The sequence below is a fragment of the Ciona robusta genome, chromosome 3 (genome assembly GCF_009617815.1).
Source record: "Ciona robusta chromosome 3, ASM961781v2".
NCBI classification, from domain to species: Eukaryota; Metazoa; Chordata; class Ascidiacea; order Phlebobranchia; family Cionidae; genus Ciona; species Ciona robusta.
Window position 1 is genome coordinate 1,126,911 of NC_143237.1, and position 24,731 is coordinate 1,151,641.

At 33.9% G+C, this 24,731-nt stretch overlaps 4 protein-coding genes across 13 annotated transcripts in view; 1 reads left to right on the forward strand and 3 right to left on the reverse strand.

Annotated features, from left to right (window-relative positions):
- LOC149737456 (nesprin-1-like) overlaps positions 1-12,615 on the reverse strand; it is a 151,789-nt gene extending 139,174 nt beyond the window's left edge. For 7 of the 9 annotated variants that reach the window (XM_089875518.1, XM_089875519.1, XM_089875517.1 and 4 more), the window contains exons 1-13: positions 11,924-12,037; positions 11,380-11,470; positions 7,769-7,830; positions 7,180-7,275; positions 6,760-6,843; positions 6,453-6,545; positions 5,607-5,636; positions 4,738-4,922; positions 4,050-4,255; positions 1,743-1,846; positions 1,186-1,341; positions 684-791; positions 229-393 (exon numbers count right to left, since the gene is read on the reverse strand). In XM_089875518.1, the coding sequence (XP_089731644.1) occupies positions 229-393; positions 684-791; positions 1,186-1,341; positions 1,743-1,846; positions 4,050-4,255; positions 4,738-4,922; positions 5,607-5,636; positions 6,453-6,545; positions 6,760-6,843; positions 7,180-7,275; positions 7,769-7,830; positions 11,380-11,470; positions 11,924-11,962 (1,419 nt within the window). In that variant the 5' untranslated portion in view covers positions 11,963-12,037. Of the gene's footprint in view, positions 1-228; positions 394-683; positions 792-1,185; positions 1,342-1,742; positions 1,847-4,049; positions 4,256-4,737; positions 4,923-5,606; positions 5,637-6,452; positions 6,546-6,759; positions 6,844-7,179; positions 7,276-7,768; positions 7,831-11,379; positions 11,471-11,923 lie in introns of all 9 variants that reach the window. The other 2 variants (XM_089875524.1, XM_089875520.1) reach the window with 2 other exon arrangements.
- A 746-nt stretch (positions 12,616-13,361) lies between these two features.
- Positions 13,362-16,930, reverse strand: LOC149737471 (vesicle transport through interaction with t-SNAREs homolog 1B-like). Of its 2 annotated transcripts, XM_089874294.1 has the most exons (6): positions 16,805-16,930; positions 16,280-16,338; positions 15,584-15,697; positions 14,975-15,049; positions 14,335-14,499; positions 13,362-13,939 (listed from the first exon to the last, which is right to left on the reverse strand). In XM_089874294.1, the coding sequence occupies exons 1-6, from the start codon at positions 16,905-16,907 to the stop codon at positions 13,778-13,780; spliced, it is 678 nt and encodes a 225-aa protein (XP_089730420.1). In that variant the 5' UTR covers positions 16,908-16,930; the 3' UTR covers positions 13,362-13,777. The 2 variants fall into 2 exon arrangements, with proteins under 2 accessions (XP_089730420.1, XP_089730421.1); XM_089874295.1 differs by lacking the exon at positions 15,584-15,697.
- Positions 16,926-19,019, reverse strand: LOC149737472 (ADP-ribosylation factor-like protein 6-interacting protein 1). Its single transcript, XM_089874298.1, has one exon. The coding sequence runs from the start codon at positions 18,782-18,784 to the stop codon at positions 18,209-18,211; it is 576 nt and encodes a 191-aa protein (XP_089730424.1). The 5' UTR covers positions 18,785-19,019; the 3' UTR covers positions 16,926-18,208.
- A 1,208-nt stretch (positions 19,020-20,227) lies between these two features.
- Positions 20,228-24,578, forward strand: LOC149737473 (podocan-like). Its single transcript, XM_089873671.1, has 5 exons — positions 20,228-20,348; positions 20,701-21,874; positions 22,161-22,402; positions 22,791-23,025; positions 24,386-24,578. The coding sequence occupies exons 1-5, from the start codon at positions 20,228-20,230 to the stop codon at positions 24,576-24,578; spliced, it is 1,965 nt and encodes a 654-aa protein (XP_089729797.1).
- The last annotated feature ends 153 nt before the right edge of the window (positions 24,579-24,731 follow it).

Sequence of the window (24,731 nt, forward strand, 5' to 3'; positions counted from 1 at the left end):
AATATATTTTTTAATTTTCAGTTTTTCTTTGTGTATGGCTTGCACTGTGTGTGTGTATAAGAAACCACAAATATGTACTTTCATAAACCACAATTATACAAACACACTAGACACTCCTACAGCTGAACAGAAGCAACATTTTCAGATCAGGATTGTTTTTTTGTTGTGTTTTAACACATAATATAATGGCCAATACATAATATATAAACCATGTTCCACCACCCCCACCTTATGCTTCTTCATCTGTTCGTTTATAACTTCGGCCATCTCTTCTTCATCGCTGACTTCATTAATAGGAAGTCCTTCATCAATAGCCGCCTCAGCTTGATGCAACCACGAACCAACTTCCCCCAGTTGTCCCGGCAACCGACTATCCAGTTCACGAGCCCAACGCTGATAGAAAACAAAAGTGTGAAAGATGGATACCGCATACAATTTATTCATTTTTTTTTAAATACAGCCTTATCCATTGATTCAAATTGTAATGCACTCGTAAAAAGCACAATTCCAATGTCATTAATGTGTTCGCATACTGAGGTTTAGGACGGAGTCAAACGAATCACATGAACGACAGACAAATTGGGCCCTGGATGTTAAGCATCTGCCTAAAGGCCAGAGTCCTTGACAGTTATCTCATCCATATAGAATAAATCTAATAATGGACCAAGCAAAACTAGACTTACTCTAACAGAATTGACAACTTTATGCGACAAGTTGTCAAGAACTTGGATTTGATCCTCGGTTACGGAAGGGGATTCCCCGGTGGTCCATTTGTCATGAAGCACTTTGACCTAAAGCAAGTTTTATATTTGTATATATATTTATTTTGTGTAAAAGAAATGGTGTTTGGTGCTGTGGTTTAGTGATAAGTTGCTTGCATCGTTATACTGGGTTCAATGCTCAATACTGATAAGACACTTAACGAACATTGCTTCGACTCAGGGGTCACTAAGAAGATGTATCACTCTGGGTGTCAGAGTAATAGGCTAACTCTGGCCTAAATCCTAGGTCTGCTGACGTGACACTTTGTAGGACTTTATTGAATTGACAATGCTAATTGCGGAATATATCTACTGAATGAATGCAAGTTGCAGCAACAAGCCTTGAATCCATAACCTCTGGGTTAGAGGCAGACACATTAGCCACTTTACCACTTCACTGGTGAAACTTATCAATAAAACTTACTTGTTCCAATTTATGAGCGAGTTCAGATCTTAGTGCTCGTTGTCCTAAATAATCCTGTTGTCGGTATTTATGGAGTTTATGAACGTCGTTTAACGTTGAATCTGTGTCGGAGAACCACGACATTACATCCTCGTAATGCAAAACGTCATCGTCAACCTTGGAGAGTGTGGCGAATGTGTAGGATATGGTTATATAATCTATACAGTTATGTATATACCGTATCCTATGCTTCTTCATTTATATTATCTTTGGCAAGTTGTCATTATGCTGTTAATTTCTATCTCTTTTAATTGGACCATATTATATTCTATGTGGGTGAGATCCCTGTCGAGCACCTGGGTTTGGCCTATTACCCCAAAAATAAGACCTCAGTTAAAAGCATGACTGTTGCACCCCACACATGGTGAAGTGAACTAATATTAAGTTGTTAATATATAATTTAAACAATTGCGTATATTTAAACAAATTTTATATAGTAAATTACATAATAATTTGCTTTAATTAAATAATACGGCCCAAAACTCAATGTGAGAAAAAAATGTTCGTAAATAAATTACCCGCGGTGCGTCTGTTTCTTCCTCCCCAGAAGTCCCGTATTGTTTAACGAACTGCGCTACGTACGTCATTATCGACTTCTCGTCTGGTCGGTCTACATCAACATCTGTGAAAATAAGAATTAAGGATCGGTGGCTGGTTGGTTGGGGTGTAGTGACCTTGCCTCTAACTTGGAGGTTATAGGTTCAAAGCTTGTAACTGCTACCATTGTGATTTGTGAGCATATATGTCCTTGGGCAAGACATATTGGCAATGAATCAATCCAAGTAGACCCTTATTGGGTATCTAAATTGTTGGTAACTAGCAAGCCTGTTTATAACCCATGGGGTTATGGGTTCAAGGCTTGTCGCTGCTACCATTGTGGTTGCTGCTATCATTGCATTTACTGATAACACCACGCTAAAAAGTGGGCAGCCTACTACAGGTGAACTCCCTTTTCTACAAATTTTATTCTATTCGCTGCAGCTATCATTGTGAGAGTATGTGTCTTTAGGCAAGACACTGAACACTAATTGCTGCAACCCAGTGGTCCTTTATGGGTTTTCAAAATTTTCAGCCCTACATTCTAAAAAAATTCCCCCCAAAGGGACTTGAGTTTCGCTGACGTGTTATCAAAGCAAAAGCTTCACCGCGTCAGCTTATTGTTACCACATAATACAACTTAGCTTTGCTTTAAAATGAAGAGCAAACAATTGTAACAAAGGATTAAAAAGAAATCAGTGACGAATATTGGTGTGAATAGTTAAAGATATGTGTGTGTGGTAATTAAATGTTAACCTCATGAAGTTAAAATGAAAAGTAAATTAAGAAAGAGAAACATTTGTTATGTTCCTAAAATATAACTGTAATTGTTATGTTTTAGTTTTAAATTTACAAATTTTCATGAAGAGAAATAAAAATTTATAGTAAAATAATAAAAATTCGCTTGAATATAAACTATAAAACATCTTACACTAAATATATGATTTAAAATAAAGCGACAATTTCTAAAGACTATTTTAACAAAATCGTATGTTTTTGATATTTCAGTTATTTCTATACTTACAAGGCGCATGTGGCTTGGTAATACTATGCAACAAAAGGAAAAATATAAGTTAACCTTGAGTAGGCAAACATGGTAGAATGGGTTATCAAGAACTGTATTGTGTTGTTGAATAAACATTCCGTTTGTTATTTCAACAAAGGAAGAAAGAAAGCTAACCAACATTATCGGGTTATACAAGTTACATAAAACAATAAACAAAAGCCATTTAGGATGATACCAGATGTTTTGTCAAATAACAATCAACAAAATGCTCACTCCTATTCAAACAATTTATAGCTTAACTCATATTAAGTCTGCGTGGATAGGTGTGATTGTTTAGAAATCAAATTACAAGTTTGGCTTGTAATATTATGATGGTGTTTAAAATGATCATTGTTAAATGAATTGAATAAACCTAGCTGTACATAAAAGTCACTACAAGCAGTTAACAACACAACTGTTTCACGGAGTCAAGTGGAAGTTAATAATATTTGATAAATCGATCGAATGTTATTGATTCGACAAATTAAGAAGTCTCAGGAATACAAGTGCCATTCAACAACAATTGAATATTTGTTATGATCATGTTAATAATACGATTTATTATAATGGTTGGATACAACACACTTGGGTTGTTTGATTGACAGGTGGGGTATGATGCAGCTGGTAGAAGTTAATGGTTATTGTGTCCACATGTTGATGTACAACATAGTGTTTGACATGATTTTGTTATTTGAAATTTGAACTTGATTTACCATTGTAAGTTATACTTCTACAGTATCTTATTGACTGCTAAATTTGTATTGTTAGTAGTCGCGAAAATGCTGAATGCAAAACTAATAGCAGCCATTTTGAAGAATGTTGTGGCAATGAGCCAACTCTGACCTAAACCCCATGTCACATAGCGAGGCATTTCATGAGTGGTACGTCTTACGCATGCATTCAGAAAACAAAATTAACCAACTAAGTTAATAAGCGCCTTTTCTAAAACACATTTCCATTATTCCCAGGTGTATATAAAGTACCAAGCTCACTCACAAACACATGCATACCAAACAACACAAGCATCCACACAAACAAAATTAGTAAAACATTTCTCCAAAAAGCATTGCTATTATTCTCAGTTGTTTTCAATAAATTTTTAAAAAATCTACCTTCAGACAAAACAACTAAGTTCAAAAACAAAAACAAAAACTTTACAAAACAAAATTTCGACAAAAAGGTTTAAAAACAAAATTTTACAAAACAAAATTTAACAAAACACAATTTACAAAACAAGGTTTACCTTCAGGATCCAAGAGTCTTGGTATTCCCAGATGTTTTTGAGCGGTATGGAACGCTGATTCGAGGTTCTGTCGGTTTGTGGCTCGTCTTATTTCATCGACGTCCACTAGATCAGGGTTGATGGTATGGATCATACTGTGAAAGGCTCTGCCATCCCTCCAACTTGGACCAAAGTCTTTCACAACAACATCTAACTCAGGTGGTTTGCTGTGGAGAATATTCACTGTAAGTATAGTAGGGTGGGGAAAGATGGGACACCTTTTCATTCTATTTTCTTGTCATATTTATTAGTATACAAAAACATTCAAAGAACTATTTAACCATATCCTCACGACTTCCACAGATTGTTGTTGATTATTTTAAAAACAATCAGGATATTTGGATATTATGCGCTAAAGGTGTGACATCTTTCTCTACTCTACAATATGTATAAACCTACAGGGTCAATTGCATGAAATTTGTAACAGACAAAACCAAATGCAACGAATGATATTATGTTAAAAATATATTTCCCCTCAAACAGCATTGCCAATGTTTTTCAAAGTGATTCTATTTGATTTTTTTTAAGTATTTCATATCAACTGATCCTGAATGTCAATTCGTTAGCAAAATCGAAATTAAACAAAATCACATGAATTAATAGATATAGAAAAAACAACAAGGTAAGTTTAAATAAAACAACATCTTACTTTTGCGTTTTTCGCTTCACCCACTGCAGCAAAGCTTTCTTAGCAGCTCCTTGCCATTTAGCTTTAGCTCCTTGCTTCTTCTTCTTGGGAGGGGAGCCATCATCGGGTCCCACACAACTGTCTAAGCTCGATGTGCTCTCGGATAACTCGCTCGTGAAAACTAAATTGTTGGTGATTTCTTCAATCTATAACAACAACAAAAAAATGTTTAACTAAAGTCAAGCAGAAGGATAAATGCGATAAAACACAAATTTAGCAATTTTTATTAGGGTAATAGGGTATATATATATATATATATATACAGAAAGAGGATATTTTTTTAAGAAAAGGTTTGTTTCAATCTAAAGCACTCTAGTCAGTTTATTACTATTATTAACAAATTTAAATTGCCTAATGAGCTTTTTTAGATTGACAACATGAGAGCAATAATATGTTTATATAGTTTTTGTGTTGAGAAAATGAGCATTTATAAATGATGTAAAGACAGAATTAGAATTGCTAAATTAGATTGCACTTGTGAGTTACAGGATTGCCTTGTGAAGATAATATATAATGTTTCCTATTCTTTAGTATAGGCAAGCAAAGAACAGGTTGGTGGAATTGCTATGAATTGAATTGAATGGTGAAACAAATTGGGCGAAAAATTGAAAATATAACAGCGGATCATTTATGTATGAAAACAACATTACACAAAAACACTGCAGTGAACAGTTTGAACTTTATGCCATTTCTGTGCAGTGTCAGCGTGTACTAGTTACAGCACACTTTAAATTGAATGCACCTTGTTTTGCTGCAACTTTAATACATGCTGTATACAGTGATAATGTGTTTCATGCATTACACATGGCATGTGGTGATCCTACGCTTACCTGAAGAACTGGCAGTAACGTTTGTCGGATCTTTAATTATCATAAATAACTACTTGTTAAACAAAACCCTTATATATTAGATCACATATATAATGTAATATAACTAAAGTATAATGTCACCCATTGCTACCACCAAGTTTGGTTAATACTTAGTGTTTAATTAACCATACAAATCATTCTAATAGTAATAACCAAGCTAAACTTTTTGAGTTATGTAATGATAATTGGTAAATATAACACTCAGTGATACAATATATGTTACAGCAGAATATATGGCATACACATACAACATTATGTAGTACTTCTAACCCATCTATGTACGAACAATAAATAATTATATTATATACATTTGTGCACTGATTTTCTTAATATGTGCCCAGTGTCCCAATAAAACAGAAACAAGATATGAATGCATTAGCATGCCTGTGGCATATGCTTATGACTCTTGTTGCAGAGAGTTGAACAAAATAAGACATAAAATCAAACCAATATAACTTATTTTATTGATGGAGCTTGGCCTGTACACCAAAAACATGAACACTTTCCAAACTATATATTACACACTTATCCACCATTTCTCATCATGTGCCCAGGGGCTCAATAAGACAAAGATATATCCGCACAAGTGCACACCTATGGCTTATGCCTACGTGCATTTTTATTCAGGCTAATTGTTACAGAGAGGTAAACAAATCACATATAATCAAACCAATATAAGTTTTAAGCGATGGAGCAGGCCTGCAGGGGGTTATAGTGGTAGGGTGTAACTCAAAGAGGTCACAAACCATAAAAGGTTAAGAAACAACAATTTGTATTATAAATTTATAATTAACTTTAGTAATTCACCTGGAAATAGAGGATAATTGTCCACAGCAGTCCAAGTATCATGGGTGGTTTGCCATCCACTATACCAGCTGGATGGATGTTTACCAGCTTGATCTAAAAAAAATATAATATGAATATATATATATTATATTATATATATGTGTTTTTTCATTTAAATTGATGTCCAACTTAATGGTTAGGTTTATACAAGGGGATCATATTTTTAAAAAGGAAAAAAAATGATTTATTTAGGTTAATATTATTAGATAGATTATCGATATATATATATATAAGTATTTTAACCCTACTTTCAAGTTGTGTGATTTACCTTTTTAGATTCAAGGAACTGAATACATGTTTGTATGTTGCTAAGGTAATGAACTCGCTGTAATCTGTTACCGGACTCCCCTTGCTAAGGTGGAAGCAAATCGAATTAGGAATTAAAGTTTATAAGAGATTTTCAATGGGAGAATAAAAATTGAGCCATTCTAGCAATTTATATATAGGGGTGCTAAAAGACTATAACGCAATAAATTTAAAAATGAAACTGGATTATTTTTTTTGCCTTACCAATAAATGTATTTAAATAAAGAAACAATGAACATGTACCTTTAAATATGGCATACAATGAATTCGGTAACTTGAATTAGTTTTACACCCAGAGAGTAAACAGTATATAAGTAGTTGTGGTAAAACTTGTTAACACACAAAGAGCTACCAACCAAACTGTTAAGTAGGGAATATTTACCAATCGTTCTCCTGATAATAACTGCAGTAAAATACGAAGTTTCGTCCCGTCTTTTAAGTCAGTAAAAAGATCAACTATTTCCATAGGAGGTCGCCACTGTGGGTGGGAGTTAACATTAAATGATTGAACAATAAGGAAAGATATGTTATCCAAATATACTCTAACTTATATTGTGTTTTATGTTTTGGAGTGGAATATGATCAACCATAAGATGCAAGCCCAACCTTAAAGAGAATCAAGGGGTATAAAATAAAGTAAGAAAAAAATATAAAAAAACTATAATATAGGCTAAAAAAAACAAAAAAATCAAAACAGCAAAATTAAAGTAAGATATATATATATAATACTGATTAGCCATTATATAGTGGGGTGGGGAAAGATGGGACACCTTATCATTCTATTTTCTCGCCTCATTTATTAGTAAACAAAGAAAAACATTCAACGAATTGTAAAACCGTATTCTAACGACTCCCATAGATCGGTGTTAATTGTTTAAAACACGATCAGGATATTTGGATATTATGTGCTAAAGGTGTCCCATCTTCCCCCACCCTACTATATAACAAACAAGTTTGTTGTTTGTTACCACCTTGCATAGATAGGCGTTCATCCAACGAGTGAATGTTCGTTTCTGGACTTTCTGTTGTTCATCTGGAAATGAAATATGGTTGATTCAATTATAAATGCTAATAGTACAATAATGATTGTGGTAATTGGTAGGGATGTGCTGAAGTTGTAAAAGCTCGGGTTCGCCGAGCGCCGAGCTTCAACGAAAAGCTCGGCACGAGCCCGAGCCCGAGCACCTATGACGTCATCAAGGAGAAAGGCGTACGAGAACGCGTTCATATTCAGTCGAAAAGCGTCGTTAATTTAAATATTACAGAGCACGTGGTTTGCGGTTAAAAAGACGTCTCGTTTCGTAATTTCCAATAAAATATATTTAATTAAAAAGTATTTATAACTTTTGCAGCCAGTGATGCAACTAGCGCGTTCAAAAGGGGTCTGTCATACAGATAAAAAACAACGTTATCTCTAAAGCGAAATAAACGCTTTAGATATTGGTTTTGCACACTAATCTTTTTATTCTACTTTATGCGGTAAATTAGGACCAATATTACATTATTTATACTTAATTAGAAACGTCTTTTTAATAAATGAAACATTGGTGTAAGTTTTACGCATGTCCATCGTGGATAATCTAACGATTATTTACGTCAGAATTACTTTAATAAACCATTACGATTGTTACATTACAAACGAGATTGTTATAAAACAATCGTGTTTTATTCGCTTCCATACGATCTGTAGTTTGTGTATAATTTTTGTTTCTGATGATTAGTTTAAATGCAGGTAAATCGCGATTATGTAAATTTTAATTGATACAAATATAAAAGCGAAGAGCGACGATATCAGTAAATTGGAACCAACAGAGATTGCAATATGATATTACATAGTATCGTCCCGGTCGAGCTTGGACAGAGGCCAAAAAACATCGTTTGATGGCACCGCAAGAGAACCGGAGTTTCATTACGTCATTATTCACGAGAATAAGTTCACAACGATTGCTTCGTTTGTTAGGTGTAGAATGTATGCTACCGCATGCGTCTTCCTTTATATCCTACACCGGCGCAGAGCGTAAAAATGTGACGCTCATACACGAGGTTTCGAACTTGTGGTTGGTTGGAAGTGGGAACATTCTTCCCGATTGTTATATTATGAAACGTCATAATTTATAGTTATGTTGTTATAGGACAAGTGGCGTAACAATTAAATGAAACATGTTCCAATTCCCAGCGAAAGAAAGTAATATTGAATGCAACGCCTGTTTTAACACTTTCTGTCTGGGTGCGTGTTTGCGGAAATGAGATCTGTCATTACAACAAAACAGCCCCCATGGTTGCAGCAGTTCATTTATTTCATTATAAAAAAGTTTAAGAGTTATTAGCTTTTTATTTAAAATCAGATACAGGAACATTGCGCGCTCGTGTATTTTGACACCGGCTGTAATTCCATACGGGCAATTTCACTAACGTTGCGATTCGTTACTTGCGAAAGAGCATATTCACAACGAACGAAAAATAATTAAAAAGGAAGCTACGCTGACTGTTCTCGTTATCTTCTCTTAGTAGCTTCACTTTTTTTCATTTTCAGTATAGTAATATTTTTTTCTCGCGTGCACCATTATAGCAATAGCATATGAGGCTCGGCGCTCGGCCCAGATTTCAGCCGAGCGCCGAGCGTCAAAAAAGGAGACGCTCGGGCACGAGCTTTTGAGTTCGGGCTCGGCTCGGCACATCCCTAGTAATTGGCCAAACCCCTGGCCCAAATCCTTAGACCAATAGCGTGCAACGCTGTGTGACCTTACCCACAAGGAATAGAATAATACGATGATGATGCTACTGTAGGCGAAATATGGTAGACTGTATTTTGATATCAGACTAATAACCTATGTTTCATAAAATACAAGTTGTTACACTGGAATTTTGTTGGTTACCTATATCGTAGCATAAATCATGTTAATGATATAGGCCTATTAATCAATTCTAATAAAACTTATTTTGTTTTGTTTCATAAACTCACAATAAAAGTTGTAAGAAAACTTAACTTATAGTCTTAACTAATGATCAAATTACAGTTTTCATTGATAAATAGAACGATTTACAACAAAATAAAAATTTCTATGGGGCATTGTGATGTAACAATAGAACAAAGAATGATGTTCAACCAATTGTGATGTCACTACTATTTCATATTTCCCGCTCAAACTTTAAACAAGCTTCCCAACACTGGGTAAACATATATTACGATGCAACGTATTTAAACACTGTTCAAATATTGAGTAATACCAGATCTACTGTTGATGCGTTGACTATGATGATGCAAACCAAAGATATCTTTACATTTGTTTATTATAATATGCCATAAAATTTACAACATGGCCGCTCAAAATAAATAAAAATATTTGACTTTATCATGCTGTGGCTAAGGTTTAATGCCCAGACATGTCAGGACAAGGGTTTTGTTTGGAAACGTTTGGTTTTCATTGCTAATCAACAGAGTTAATGATTAATCAATGTCACAAAAGGTAAACCTAAATAAGTTTTGAACAAAACCAAACACTATTTGCCACTGCCTATACAGAATCAGATTAATAAATTTTGTGCTTGATTAGAATTGAAATGTAAACAAATACATAAGACTGTTTATATAAAAAAGTTATATCACCAAGACGTATTAAATTCAATTTTAAATAAAAAATACTCATTTGTAAAGAGAATATTACAAATTATTAAATATATTGGAGCACGAATCTTTACCTATTTATCACTTTCATTAAATAAAAAAATAAAATAATAATAAGTTTCAAAAACATTATAAGAGAACAAGTTGTAAGAAGTTCCATTATAGTGTGTATCATGGTGGTTGACACATTCCATTGGTTGCTATGGAAGCCATTGAAATGACCATAATCCAGAGCGGCAGGTCTAAGCTTGTTAGAGCTACTGTGATTGGTGAATGGCTAGTATATCAAGTGTTTGCTTTGGCTCTACGTTTCAATAGACACAAAAGTGTGCGGGATTTCACTGATGCCAAAACTATTATTATCATTGTTTAATTGAAAACTTTGCCCTACTATATTGCGGCGTAAACAATTTGTGGTTATTAAGTGGAACTGTAACTTAAAGAACCAACAACTGTATATTATATTTATAGAATCGTACACATTTAGTTGACAGACTAAAGACTGGATAAGATATTTATTTTTCATGTACAGAATTGTAACTTAATGTGCTAAAAGTGGCAACAAACACACAAGAAATAAAAAGAATACTAATGTAGTTTTTTCATCAAAAACAGATGAAAGACTAAATAGTAGCCCACATATTACAGCTTTAATATTTCAATGAGACACAACATAAGTATGATACAAGTACATACCATTGACTTAATGTTATTTCTAATAGCTAGATTAGGTAAGATGAAAATATGGGTTGTATATTAAAATTACAGCAAACATTATTTCCATTACTTAGACACAAAATTGTAGTGGTTAACTCAAAGCTTTTAGACAATTCACCTAATTTAAACAAAAAAATGGTAAAACTAAAGTAGGAATACATTGAGTTGGATAAATGTCAAACTAAAATTAAAAAACAAAAAGGGTCGGTTCTCGGTAAAATAAAACTTGGTATCCCTTACTTTGTAATTCCATGACAACTTTAGGAAAATTATACGAGTTTCGTCCGATGTTTGCGGAAGGTTGTCTTCGACGGGGGAGACGAAGATCAATCTGTATTAACATAGATATCATATATTTATATTAACATAGATATTTATACATATATATATTTTATATCACATGTACTATTATAAATAGGTCTATCACACACATATATATATATATATTATAGATATCACATATATTAAGTTATTAACATATATAATATTAATAACGCATATATATCACTTTTTTTCACATGTATTAACAATCTTTACCAATACCATATACATTACCATAGATGTCACATAAATATAAAAAACAAATGTAAACACAAAAGGTCTGGCACCAACACTTTACATATTTTTAAACAATATTATTGTTTACCTAATTTAGTTTTTTTTTATTAAAGTTTGAAATATAAATACATTTTAAGAAAGCTTTGTTGATATTTTATATAATGATTACTGATTGTTCTATTATGATATATATTATAATATATAATTATAACGGTAAAACGGTTACCTCTTCCTGTCCAACTTGCAAGGACTGTCTTGATGCCATTTTTGCTTGTTATGTTACGTTTGCAAATATATTAACTTAAACATTTTAAGCATTCTAAAACGGAAAGAGAGTTTTTAAATCTTTAAGTTTATTGATCATAACACAATACAAAAAGTGGTGTAACAGACTTTTTAAATCAGAAGTCACTGTTCTCGCAACCAAGTTAACAATCAGAAATATTGTGCTACCACTACCTGGCATAACGAAATTAATTTTTCCAGGTCATCCCATATAAAAACATGGTGTATTTTTGACATTTCGTCTGCGATGTGACATGTCTTGCGTTTTTATACCAGATGAATCGCTAAATGATTATTAACAATCACAATATAAAAAAATAAAATGACCATCAGAATTATATAAATTACACTTACAATCCTTAGCAAATCGTAAGACATGCATACTGTGCGTCAGCCACATGTTTCACGATTTAAAAACAAGAAAGACATTAGGTGCCAGTCTGCAAAGTATGGCAGTTCCTGACGAGATCTCGCGCGTGCAAGACGGTTATTTTTCGCGTTCGCGCGTGCTATCATTAAAAATCTGCGTGCAAAGCATGTACATTTTCAAGCCATGTTAGGAAATCTTACTTAATTTAATACGTATTTTTTTTTTGTTTAATTAATTGGCGTGCGTAGGACAAATTGTGGCGTGCATAACCGAAAGTCTGTAAAAAAATCGCGCAGGCACCTGCCATACTCTGCAGTCTGGATTAGGTGCATGTGCGCGCTATAAAAAGGATTTCTGGTCAGTCTTAATACAAACATAACATTAACAGTTGTCATATGATAAAAACACTTGCCACTAGTGAAAAATTCTTTAGTACTTTACAGATTAGGGTGGTGGAAAGTGTTAGAGGTTGGTAGTTATTGATTATTAGTTAGGGGCCTGGTGTTGGTATACTGTATTTTGTTTTAACATTGTACTACAAATTGATTAACATATAACTATGGTATAATAAATATAGTGGATAATATTTAATATAATAGGAATATACTGCTTTCTTTAATCAAAACTAAATATATGGCTGTGTAGCTAATAAACTATAATATAGTAGTCAATCTAATTTTGTATGTTATGTACGATTTTCATTTAAAACCACAGAAACACACTAAATCCAATTGCTAAACTACCAACGGTAAATCTAAAATATCTTCTAATCAACGGTAACAGAACACAAATATATATAAACCCAGAACTACCGCTATTTGGAGTGTTTCACACAATATGCGCAAGACGCTATTTAGTTTGTATAACCACATTCATCACCGCTATCATATCTCTAGGGACGCGCCATTTTATTTGAAACTTCAAACGTTACCAGCCAAGCGGCGTGCTGTGCTTAGTTATCCAAACGCGACACTGTGTGGTCGGAACTTTATTTGGGACAAATAATATATTTATTGGTCCCTCGCATGCCGATTTTTGTTTATTTAAATTGAGCAATTGGTGTAATACTGTATTATTATAACATTGAGTATATGTTAGTTGAAATTATGTAAGCCAATATGGCGAAAAGTGATGGGTAGTCTTTAATTTATTATTAAATTAATTTAAAAACCTTGAACAATGTGCATTTGAATATAGGCACATAAGTGGTATCACCCAAAAATGACAATACAACGAAACATAAGAAAATAAAAAAATATAGTGCACCGGAAGTATGACGCCACTTTAGGAAGGATCTATTGTGACTCGATTATGATGTAACAACACGTAATATGACGCCGCTAACGTGGAAAATGTCACAGCTGATGCAGAGATTCAATGTACCAAATAAACACAAACAAATTGCACCACAAAACCAACACACTGCTAGGATTGCTTTTGAAAGAAGTCTCTGTATACTAAGAAACCAATTGATCCAAGTTCAAGTGCAATTATAAAGATTAATAATATTCTGTTTGATATGATGTTTCTATTGATGCTGCGCAATATTCGCTTCGTCTGTGATAACTCATCATCTGTACCTTGTAGCTGAAAAAATAACAAAACAAATATCAAGTGAGTGGAGCATTAATGATTAGGCATAGAACATACAAGGAAAACAATTCATAATTGTATATTCACACCGCAGGAAACATGCATAAAACCGACATTTTTACATGTTTTCTTTATACAAATAGTTTTAAAGGGGATGTTAATGTTGTATTACCATAAATATTCCGAGAACCACTGGTGTAAGCTGTACATTAATCACTGATTGCAACCAAAGTGAACCAACAAATGCGTAACTTGCTTTATCCTTGCGTAGTCAAAAAAACGACAGTCATTATTACACAGGTGTTTATACAGCTTGTTTCAGCAAACGAGTTACCATGTTACTGTGTGGGTGAATATAAAAATAGCATACTAATAAACAAATAGCATACCCGATCTCTTGTACGATGCAGTTGCTCTCTCTGTTGGTCAAGATTACCAAGCACTTCATTTCCAATTACTTCACTTTCAGCAGAAATGATGTTTGACCTTGTTATGCTATCACTTGCACGCTGCATGCTTTGTTGGCCCAGTAACATCAGTGACTGTTCGTTGTCCTGTTGTTGTATCATATTATTTACTGTTCATTGCAAACATGTAGCTAAAGCAATTATAGATTTGTAACTGTAAAGGATTTGTACCAAATAGATTATTTAAACTAGATTTTTAATTTGGGTAATGTTTTTATTTTAGCTAGAGTTATAACTTTAGCTAGATTTCCAACAGCACTGCCATGTCTCATTTTTTACATCATAGCAAATTATTGGAAAATAAATTGTTTTTTTATCAATTAAGGTAAAAATATCGAACATCGAGCATGGTATCCTTCAGTTACAATGCCTAATGACTGAGCCATGGCAATGAATTACCCAGGGACATAAGAAGTGCAACAACCTATAACCCATTAGTGGCCACTGGGTCCAATTAAAGGACACTCGCTGTAAATAGCAGCAGTATTAAGCAAAAGTTGGTATTCTTCATTTATGCCACATATTATAGTCAAACATTAAAACCGGTTAGTTAACTCCCAACCTGCTGATGATTATTTGATAGGAACTGAGATGAGCTACCACGTCCATAACTTGCTTGCCTCATATACGAAGGCTTCTGTTTAAAACATGAAATATTCATGTGAATGTAAATCATATGCACATAATACATGCAAGGCAGTGAGAGGAACAACATATATGAATTGGGCAACACGTCAGCACGTCACTCCATTCATTACAGTGGATCACTTCCTTATGGTGTAGGAAAGTGAAAAACAGGAAAACAACCAAGTTTTGCTGTTAGAAGAATAGAACCAAAAATTAAACAATATCTAAAGCCAATTACTTTAACACGTCAACTAATGAAAAAAATAGACAATATTTAGATGCAATCACTGTAACAACTAATGGTAAACTTTAAACTGAGTGGTTCTTAACCTATGGTACATGAAGGTCTTCCAGGCGGTACATAAACACCTAGTTTACTAATCAAAAAAATTAACAGCATTTAAGTATAGTTTACAATTTTTGTGCCTACACTGCATTTTTGAATAGGTTTTGAACATTTTGAATATATGGGAACTGTAGGAAATAAAGAAAGCCAGAAAAGTTCAACGGTAGATAGAATTTGAACCGAATTTTTGGTATTTACCTGTAAATTTAATATGACAGATTCAAGTTCAAATTTAAGTGTTTTAATTTCCCGATTCATAGAAGCTTGGGAGTTAGTTGGTGCTTGATACACCTCGTTTTCAAGATCTTTAACCTATGCAGTTGACAATAACACGTAATGCCTACAATATATATTTTATATATTTTACCAAAGCTATATGTTTTAGTAAAAAGTACAAGTCAACAGCTTAATCTTTAAACGATAAAAATTAACACCAACAAAGGCAACAGGCACCAGCAGCAAGAATATATATATTAATTTTAGTAATAAGTAGAAGAACCTTTAGCATGTCAGAATCAAACCTTTATTTTACTAATATCATGTGTGATTTACATTAGATTGTTTTATGCCATCATCTAAATATAATTGTAACAGTCCAATCGCTTTGTCTGTTTATAGAGTAGAAATGACTAATGTAAACAAACACTAATATAGTAGGCACAGTACCATGCTTTTGATATAAATATAGTAGTAGTAGTATGAAATTCCTATGTTGAAACTGTATGTACATGTATTTAGAAACATTTTTTATAGCTTTTAGGTTGTAAAAATGTTTGCCAGGCAACAATACATTATTTACAAAACTTAAGTGCATGGATTTATCTGAGCATACACTGTAAGACTTTATTATTTCAAAAGTTTTAAGGATTTATCCTGTTTATGTTGCTTATTTACCAGTATTTGTGCCCGAGTACATTTTCGATTGACTTCTTTTTCAACAATTTGTCTTTCTTCTGCAAATTAAAAAATAACGGGCTATAGATACACTTCAAAATAACATGTAGTCCATGTAGAAATATATAATCTACCATACTAAAATGTATAACCTAGTGGTCACTGATGGAATGTCCAAATGGTCAGCCACACACAAAACATAAACAAAATTTTAAAAAAATTTCACACAAAGTCACATACATGGTAAATGGTAACTCGTGGTTCATAAAACATAACACCTGTGTTATAGCGACTGTCCTGGCCAAATAAAAATAAATAAGTTACATACTAACCAACCAGACACGATGCGTATAAAATAGAACACCTGTGACTGTCGTTGCCCAGCCGGGTGAGGATAAAAAAGTTACATTCATTCCCCCCATGCATATATACTAAAATGAATGGGCTTACTCATTTGCCATTCCAGCTAAAACATCTGTTTTATATTAGATAAGTTACATTCATTCATACACCATTCCATCTTACCTCCAACAGCATTCCTAAAATCACTTTGTTTTCCAAGTTGTTTCAGATCAATAAGAAGACTCCGCAAACTTTCTTTTGTGTCTTCATACAACTCACGAGACATAATAACCTTAACACATGCTTCTGTAACATTTACGTAAATGATGACAAAATGAATGATAAATATTTACAGTTACACAGAAAAACAACCAAATATTATCCCTTAGTTTATTCGCACTGAGCTTTTCAATGAAACTATCCAATATAAATATGTTGTATAAACACAAACTGTATTACAAGTAAATCTTAAAGAAACTTGTGGGACAAATGGTCAAAATTGCAAAAGGCAGTGAAATAGTGTTTATATTGAAATAAATCAGTGCTTCTCAATCCCATGGTCCTAATTCAGTTTTAGGAGCTCCTCTGAATTGGTTGGGTTGTTTACCATAATGGTTTAGAAAAGTTTTTAAACTTATTGTAATAATTTTTTATGTATATATATATATATAAAAAGTTAAATGAAGTGTAGTTTTAAGAATTGAATCGCAAAAACTTTACAATTTTCATAGCTTTACATATTCGTACGAAAAGCTCTGCTATTATCTTAGACTTAAACATTTGAGTCATGCCAAAAATTGAGAAGCACTGAAAAGATTGTGGTTGTTATATCAAACATAGGTACATACACCTAAACACTATCAAATGATGGAAAACTGCATTCACCAAGCTCATAAGAAAGTACAGCAATTAATTTTGACTTTGCAGATAAGCATTACCTTAACTTTAAGCATTACGTAAATCTTCATTAATTATTTAGTGAAGGTAAAAGCTTGGATGGAATTACTTTTAAGTACGTTCAAATACACTCAAGAAATCCAATATCAGGAAAATATGTTTTATTAAAAGTATGTTTTATTAAATGTCAGGCAAGAAAAGGCTTAATCCTTTATATTAAACTAATAGCCATCTGTTTGAAATAAATTGAAACCGCCACAAATACAAGTAATACTTTTGCATGTGATGCCATATGTAACAAAAAATGATCCAACACAAATGTTTTGTTGCCAATTAAAATACAGGTTCAGGTCTAGTTTGTATACTAAACACATGAAATAAAATTTACTCCACTAACAAGTCAGCTATGTTAAAACTAACACTCAGGATATGTTAACCCTCTAAAAGGAAATGAAGAAACTGCATGCAAACAATACTATTATACAGTAATATGTGCAAAATCCAAATCAGTACAAGTATATATGGCAGATGTGTAATGTTTTAAAGATGAAAAAAACAATACATATGTTTCATTGCTTGTTATTGTTGTTGTAACTGTTTGCCAAAATTGTTGACCAAATTTCACAGCGGTGTTCTAAATAGTTTGCTTAACGTTTTGGGAATTGTAGCAATTTTTTTAATAACTAGTGTTTACTGACTTTTCTTCTTTCCCAAGCGACTCACGGCTTCTATCCCTTGCTTGAGTAATCCATGATGAGCCAACCCTGGTATAGCAGCAATTATCAATGCGATAAAGTAAGCTAACATGAGATTATGCATCTGGTTGCCAAGCCACGCCAGTGTGCTGAGTGAGACTGTTGAGATTGCGACATACAACCATGGGTTGGTGTCTTTAAGCTTGAAGAGGCTCGACATACTCTTGCGAAACGTAACACGTGCGTTGGACAAAGCTGCACAGCCATTCGTGAACTCTTTCTCTTTGTCTCCGTTCCAGTTGGTCTCAGGAAACACAATAGGAGAGATGAATGGGATCAAATAATCCAGAAGACAAACCATCATCATGACCATCGAAACTCCAGTTATTAGGGAAGGATCCAAATACCAAATCAAGAGAAACACGACAGAAATAATCGCAAACACGATGCCGGGGTAAAACGGCTTCTCCCACTTTGTTAGCTTACTAGCAACTACAAAAATTTCCCTCCAACCTTTCAAACTTGATTTCATTGACTTGGCGTCTCCACTGGCACTAACATGGTCTTCCATGGTACAAATATTCAACCACAATTATTTACTAAACATTAATACGTATTAAGTGTAACCACTATTGGAGCAATGGGGAAAATAAGGACATAACATAAATTATCCTTTCCAATACAGTAACGAAGATCAAACAAGTTGAAAAACAAAAGAAATGGAATTAGCAACAAAACCACAGTCGCTATAGACTCACTAAGAGTAAAAACTACTAAGTAAAAGTGTCAAATAATAAATCCTGGCAGTTGCTAATGCTATAAACTTACAATGTAGTAAAAGAAAAAGATGGTGCTACTATATTCCACACGCATATGGTGCTATAAATAATATATATAGGTGAAACTTGCCAGCTATTAAGAAGTATTTTAAGCTAACAAAAAAAACAAGCTAACCATTAAATCGTAATATAATCACAAACACTGGATTTTATATTATTATTATTAAGCTTAGCTTAAGTAAAGTTAGACCGTTCGATCCCAGAAAAAAAAGCATAATAGGCCCTGGTAAACTACGGCTTTGAAATTTATCTGAAAATATAAACAAATCTACGAATTTTAACCTTTGAATGGCCGCACGTTCACGTTTTGTCTGGATCTAAAACTTAACCCGTCAATCAATCAATCAACTGCAGAGAAAGGGACTTACCCAAATCAATAAGAACAAGAGAGCTTTAACCGATAGTAATAGCAGTATAGGGACTATCAGAGTCAAACACAGTAATTCTATGGCTCTGGGGACTATGACAACCATCAATTTTATTAAATCACATATTCATCCTCGCGTGATATACCATACGGTGTGCCATAACATGATATACAAACCATAACATACCATATCACATAGGATAACATAATTTTGTATTCATCTTTTCGAAAACGACAACGATGAAGAACATGTTACAGAACGAAGAGAAAGGAATCAACAGCAAAATAACAGTTAACACGCTATACGGATAAAAAGCATAAGAAATAGTGTTAATTAAAAAATGTGGCTGTTAATTGCACCCAAAAACAACATAACCAATTGGCTAGTCGTGCGATAATCATTAAACGTATTGTCGAAAGACAAACACGTTGACAATGATAGCAGCATTATGTTTCATACCTCGTAATTATCATTCTACTATTCTACTTTAATGTGGTGCAAATTTGTTCGGAATCACCAAACTTTGTACTACAGTCGCTTAAATAACAAATAAGTCAATCGATTTTAACCGCCAAGTTTGTACAACTTTGAGAATTAGATTTAAAATCCATTCACACATAGAATTTAAAGGTGTACAAACATATAAGGGTGCCATGTTTGTTGAAATAACATTCGGTTTCGAAGAATGATTAATCACGACTGTTTACTCGTTGCACTTTTCAATGATTAGCAAACACAAAGCGCTCGTCAGTGACCATTTAACAATCTTTACACATTCATGTGCGAATATTAGTCTTGTAAAGTAATATGACGCGTCGAGTTGAATATTTACGGTTAGTTTTTATACTTTCCGCTTTTGCTGTTGAAATTAATGGATACGCCGTAAATAATGAAGAAAAAGTTGAACGAAAACAACAACCAAGAATCGGTAAGTTACGTTGTTTGTTAGATGGTATCAATACATACAGATACAACCTACGTGTATTTGTAAAAGTTGGTATAAGATGATCCATGTTTTCATTCTCTTTTATCGTCCCATTTGATAGTAAACATGGAAAATTTACAGAATTATATAACCGTATTCCCACGACTCTAAAAGTCAAAGATCGTTGTTAACTGTTAAAACATCATTGGAAAATATAGGATATGGGATGGTATGTGCTAACGAATAGCCGACTCAATAAGCTATGGCTAACGGCATCCCATCTTACCCCGCAATACTATATGTGTTAACAGTTTAATTAAAAAATATAGTATACTAACATATTACTTGTTACCAGTTACCTCGTGTCTGGGCGTTTGTAAATGCGACGTTGAAGTTGGCCTGGTTGACTGTTCGTACCAAGACCTGGACGAAATTCCTGACGTCATTCCTGATGACGTCATTACTTTAAATCTGAATGGAAATAAAATTCAAAGCATCAGAAGATCGGATTTATCTAAGAAATTCAGACTGGAGTCACTTTATATGAGCGACAATAAAATTTCCGTCATATCTCCGGGTAGTTTTGACAATTTGTTTGAACTGGAAGATTTGGATTTGAGTGGAAACTTGATGACGTCATTTTCGAATGATTTATTCGTTGCAATGAATTCTTCTCTACGAGTTTTAAATTTGGGGCGAAACCAAATAACAAACACTTCCACTCCGATGTTTTCTATCCCTATGAAAATGTTGGTTGAACTACACTTGCATGACAATCTTATATCAGTTCTAAACGATGGCGTTTTTCAAGGTTTATCCAGTTTGAAAGTTCTCAACTTAAAGTTTAATGTTCTAAAGGAACTAAACAACACCGGAGCCACTTTGATCGGGTTGGAAAACTTAGAACAACTTTTTCTTGATCAAAATTTCTTCTTTGGCTTGCCTGTTGCGACTGCGTTCTCTTATGTTCGAAATTCTCTGCTACATTTATCCATAACACAACAGCAAAGAGTTAACTTGTTGACTGAGCTGGACTTACCAGTGCTTGAAGTTTTAAACGTTTCATTTTGTCGGATTTTTGATTTCAAAGGCAATCTTACAACACCGAATCTGGTTACATTGGACTTGACAGGGAATCAACTACAACAGCTATCACCTTCCAAATTTCTTGACTTTCATCGTTTAAAAACACTGAACATATCACAGAACAGCGGGTTTCTCGTGCTGCCCTACCAAGCTTTACTCTCAGTCAGTGAGACTTTAGAAAACTTAGCAGCTGACGCTTTATCGTTGTTCAGAATCACTGGGAAGAGAATTGATGATCCAGAAAGAAACTTGCTTAAAAATCTGCGTCACTTATCCTTACAGTACAACGCTATATCCGTTGTTGAGGAAGATTCCTTCTTCGCAAATCTCCACCAGCTTGAATCACTTGCAATGACTCATACATATCTCATAGAAGTCCCAACAGTTTTCGCGCAATTAACAAACTTAAAAATTCTTCATTTTGATGGAAATCCATTTACAAAGTAAGATCATTTGTCTATAAATAACTCTTCTTGTATTTCTTTGCGTAGGCCTACAACATGACGTACATATGGTCTTACTTTATAAAACTATTTTACCAGGCATATTAAATTTGTTGTATAAAACAGCTGTTTTGGAATTTCTTAGCGTACTGGCGTAGATTATGTTACTGTCTATAAAATGCTGCCACCAGGCATATTACCCTTGTTTTCGATATCAACTCTTTCTCTCTCCCCGTCCTATTATGTTACTTTGTTCTCAACCGATTAAACCAATCCATTTTTCCAGCATAACATCGATAACCTTTCCAACGCTACCTTTATTGGAAGAGATCAGTTTAAATATGATGCCGGAACTTGACTTTATCGGCGAAGAAGCATTTTCTAGCCTTTCTACTCTACGAAGGTTATCTGTTAAAAACGGAAAGCTGTCAAAACTCTCACGGTCTGCGTTTAATGGTTTAAACGACCTAAAGGAACTCGACCTTACATCTAATGCTCTTGAAATTGGTTACGCTGAATGGGCACAAGGTAAAAGATTTGTTTTGGGCACGTAAGCTCAATCAATGCAACATATATAAATTAAATGCATATAAAATAATCAGACTAAAAATGCTAAACGTTTGCTTTTGCTAGTTTTCTATATGTGTAGATTAGCCATACTTTTGAGTTGTACTCTGTGTCTTTAGTGTAGAAGGGTCGGGGAAGATGGGACACATTTTCATTCCATTTTCTCGTCTTAATTAGTAGTAAACAAAGAACATTCAAAGAAATACAAAACCATATCCTTACGACTCCCAAGCATAGACGGTTGATCGTTTAAAACACGTACAGGATACTAAAACATTATGTGCTAAAGGTTTCCCATTTTCCCCCACCCCACTATATATTACTATTAAGTGTAAAATTCATTGAACAGACAAAGCTTTGGAGAAACTTTTACTGTCTGGTAACAAATGGAGATGCGATTGCAACATGAATGACTTTCGTACCTGGTTAATCTCACAAGAATACGTAGTGATTGACGTCACAGATGACGTCACATGCCATTTTCCGCGATCACTTCGTGGGAATGAAATATCAACGTTAGACGAATCTGAGCTGATCTGTGAAGATACGGACTGCCCGGATGTTTGTCTCTGCTTCACAGATTGGTAACTTGAACAATTGTATATAATGTCCGCCATCGTGGCATATAGTGGTTCCAGCGCCATCTCAGAGGTTACGGGTTTGAGGCTCGACGCTGCTACCATTGACGGCGTGTGGCGAATCAGTTAACGACAATGATCCTTTATTTATAGGTTGTCTAAATTACCAGCCATACATTAAAAAGAATGCAAACCTTCCCTATATCGCGGGCGATAATAATTCATCTTTAAATAGAACAGTATATTAAGACACTGGCTGTTTGAAATGCTAAATGTTTCGTAAATATGAGGGCAAGAAAAGCTGCCTTGAGCAACCGTGGGGCCTGCATGTCGCACTATATACTGTGGGGTAGAATGTATTTCCTAATCGTATTTTAAATTAAAAACTCTTTTGACAGTCGTAAAGATAGAGTTTTATAGATCTGTAAATATTCTTAGTTTACTACCAAAAAGAAAAATGAAAGAGAACAAAAAGAGAACAAAAGTATGTCCTATCTTACCCCGCTCTACTTATACTGGTTAACCTAGAAAGGCATGGGAAAAAATCTAAACTAAATAAATTTGCCCCGGTAACATATCGCGATACAATAAGTTATCATGTAACGTATTTATATATAAATGATGATATACATACTTGTAAGCTTGGCTGCGATCATTCACACTAAACTGGTCACGAATCCAACTATACAGACCAAACATATAAAAAACGTAAAGCAAGAAACGGTGAGCAGTAATTAGGCGACAATCAGGCCAGCGGCACGTTAGAAAAGCTCGTAGTTATTACAAGTAAACCAAATCAGCGCTGAAAACAATTTAAACTCACCACGACTCAGTGTATGAACCTACTAAATACAACGCACATATAGTAAACGAAAACAACTGAACTAAAACAGATACATTTATACAGAAACAGCCGTGATATTACACTTCTGTAGCATCTTTAAAATGATTATTAACTTAAAAGGTATCACATACAACTACACAGAGCAAGTGTACAACAAGAACCAACTGAATCTGCTACCATGAGTAGTAAAACGTAAAGCAAGAAACAGATAAATTGTCCACGCTGCAATCAAGCTGGCGGCACAAAAGTCGGGAAAACTCGCGATAAAACTAGTCGGTGTCGAAGGCAATTTAAATCACTAAATTTAACCAGAGATACATATACTATTGTTTATATTGTATTTCTGATTCAACGAACATTAAACAACATTACAACCAAAGTGATTATAAATACACTTCCAAGCAGAAACGCCAGAAAACACGTCTTTGGAGACCCCCAAAAAGCTGAAACAAATTAGACTTTGAACTTATTATACCACATCTAAAATAGCATAACTATAACTAATGTGCTGTCTTTTTACAGGAACACCGATATAACAGTGGATTGCAGTAACGAGGGTTTATCGAAAGTTCCAAGTGTTCCTTTATCGTCAAGTGTGGTTCAAATGACCAACAACCCGTTCGTGTATTTGACAGCAAGAGATTTTTACCAAGTGCACAACATTACGAAGCTGTTGCTTTCATCTTGTATGTTACAAGATATTGAGGTGATTTAAATTGATCATTTTTTGTCTATCACCAAACCGAATGTGAATGTACCTTACTTTATCTTCGCGTGGCCGGAAAACGCAGTTGTTATAACACGTTTGTTCTGTTTCATACACCTTTGGGCCAGCTTACGAATTATCACGATTGTAATTTGCTCTAAT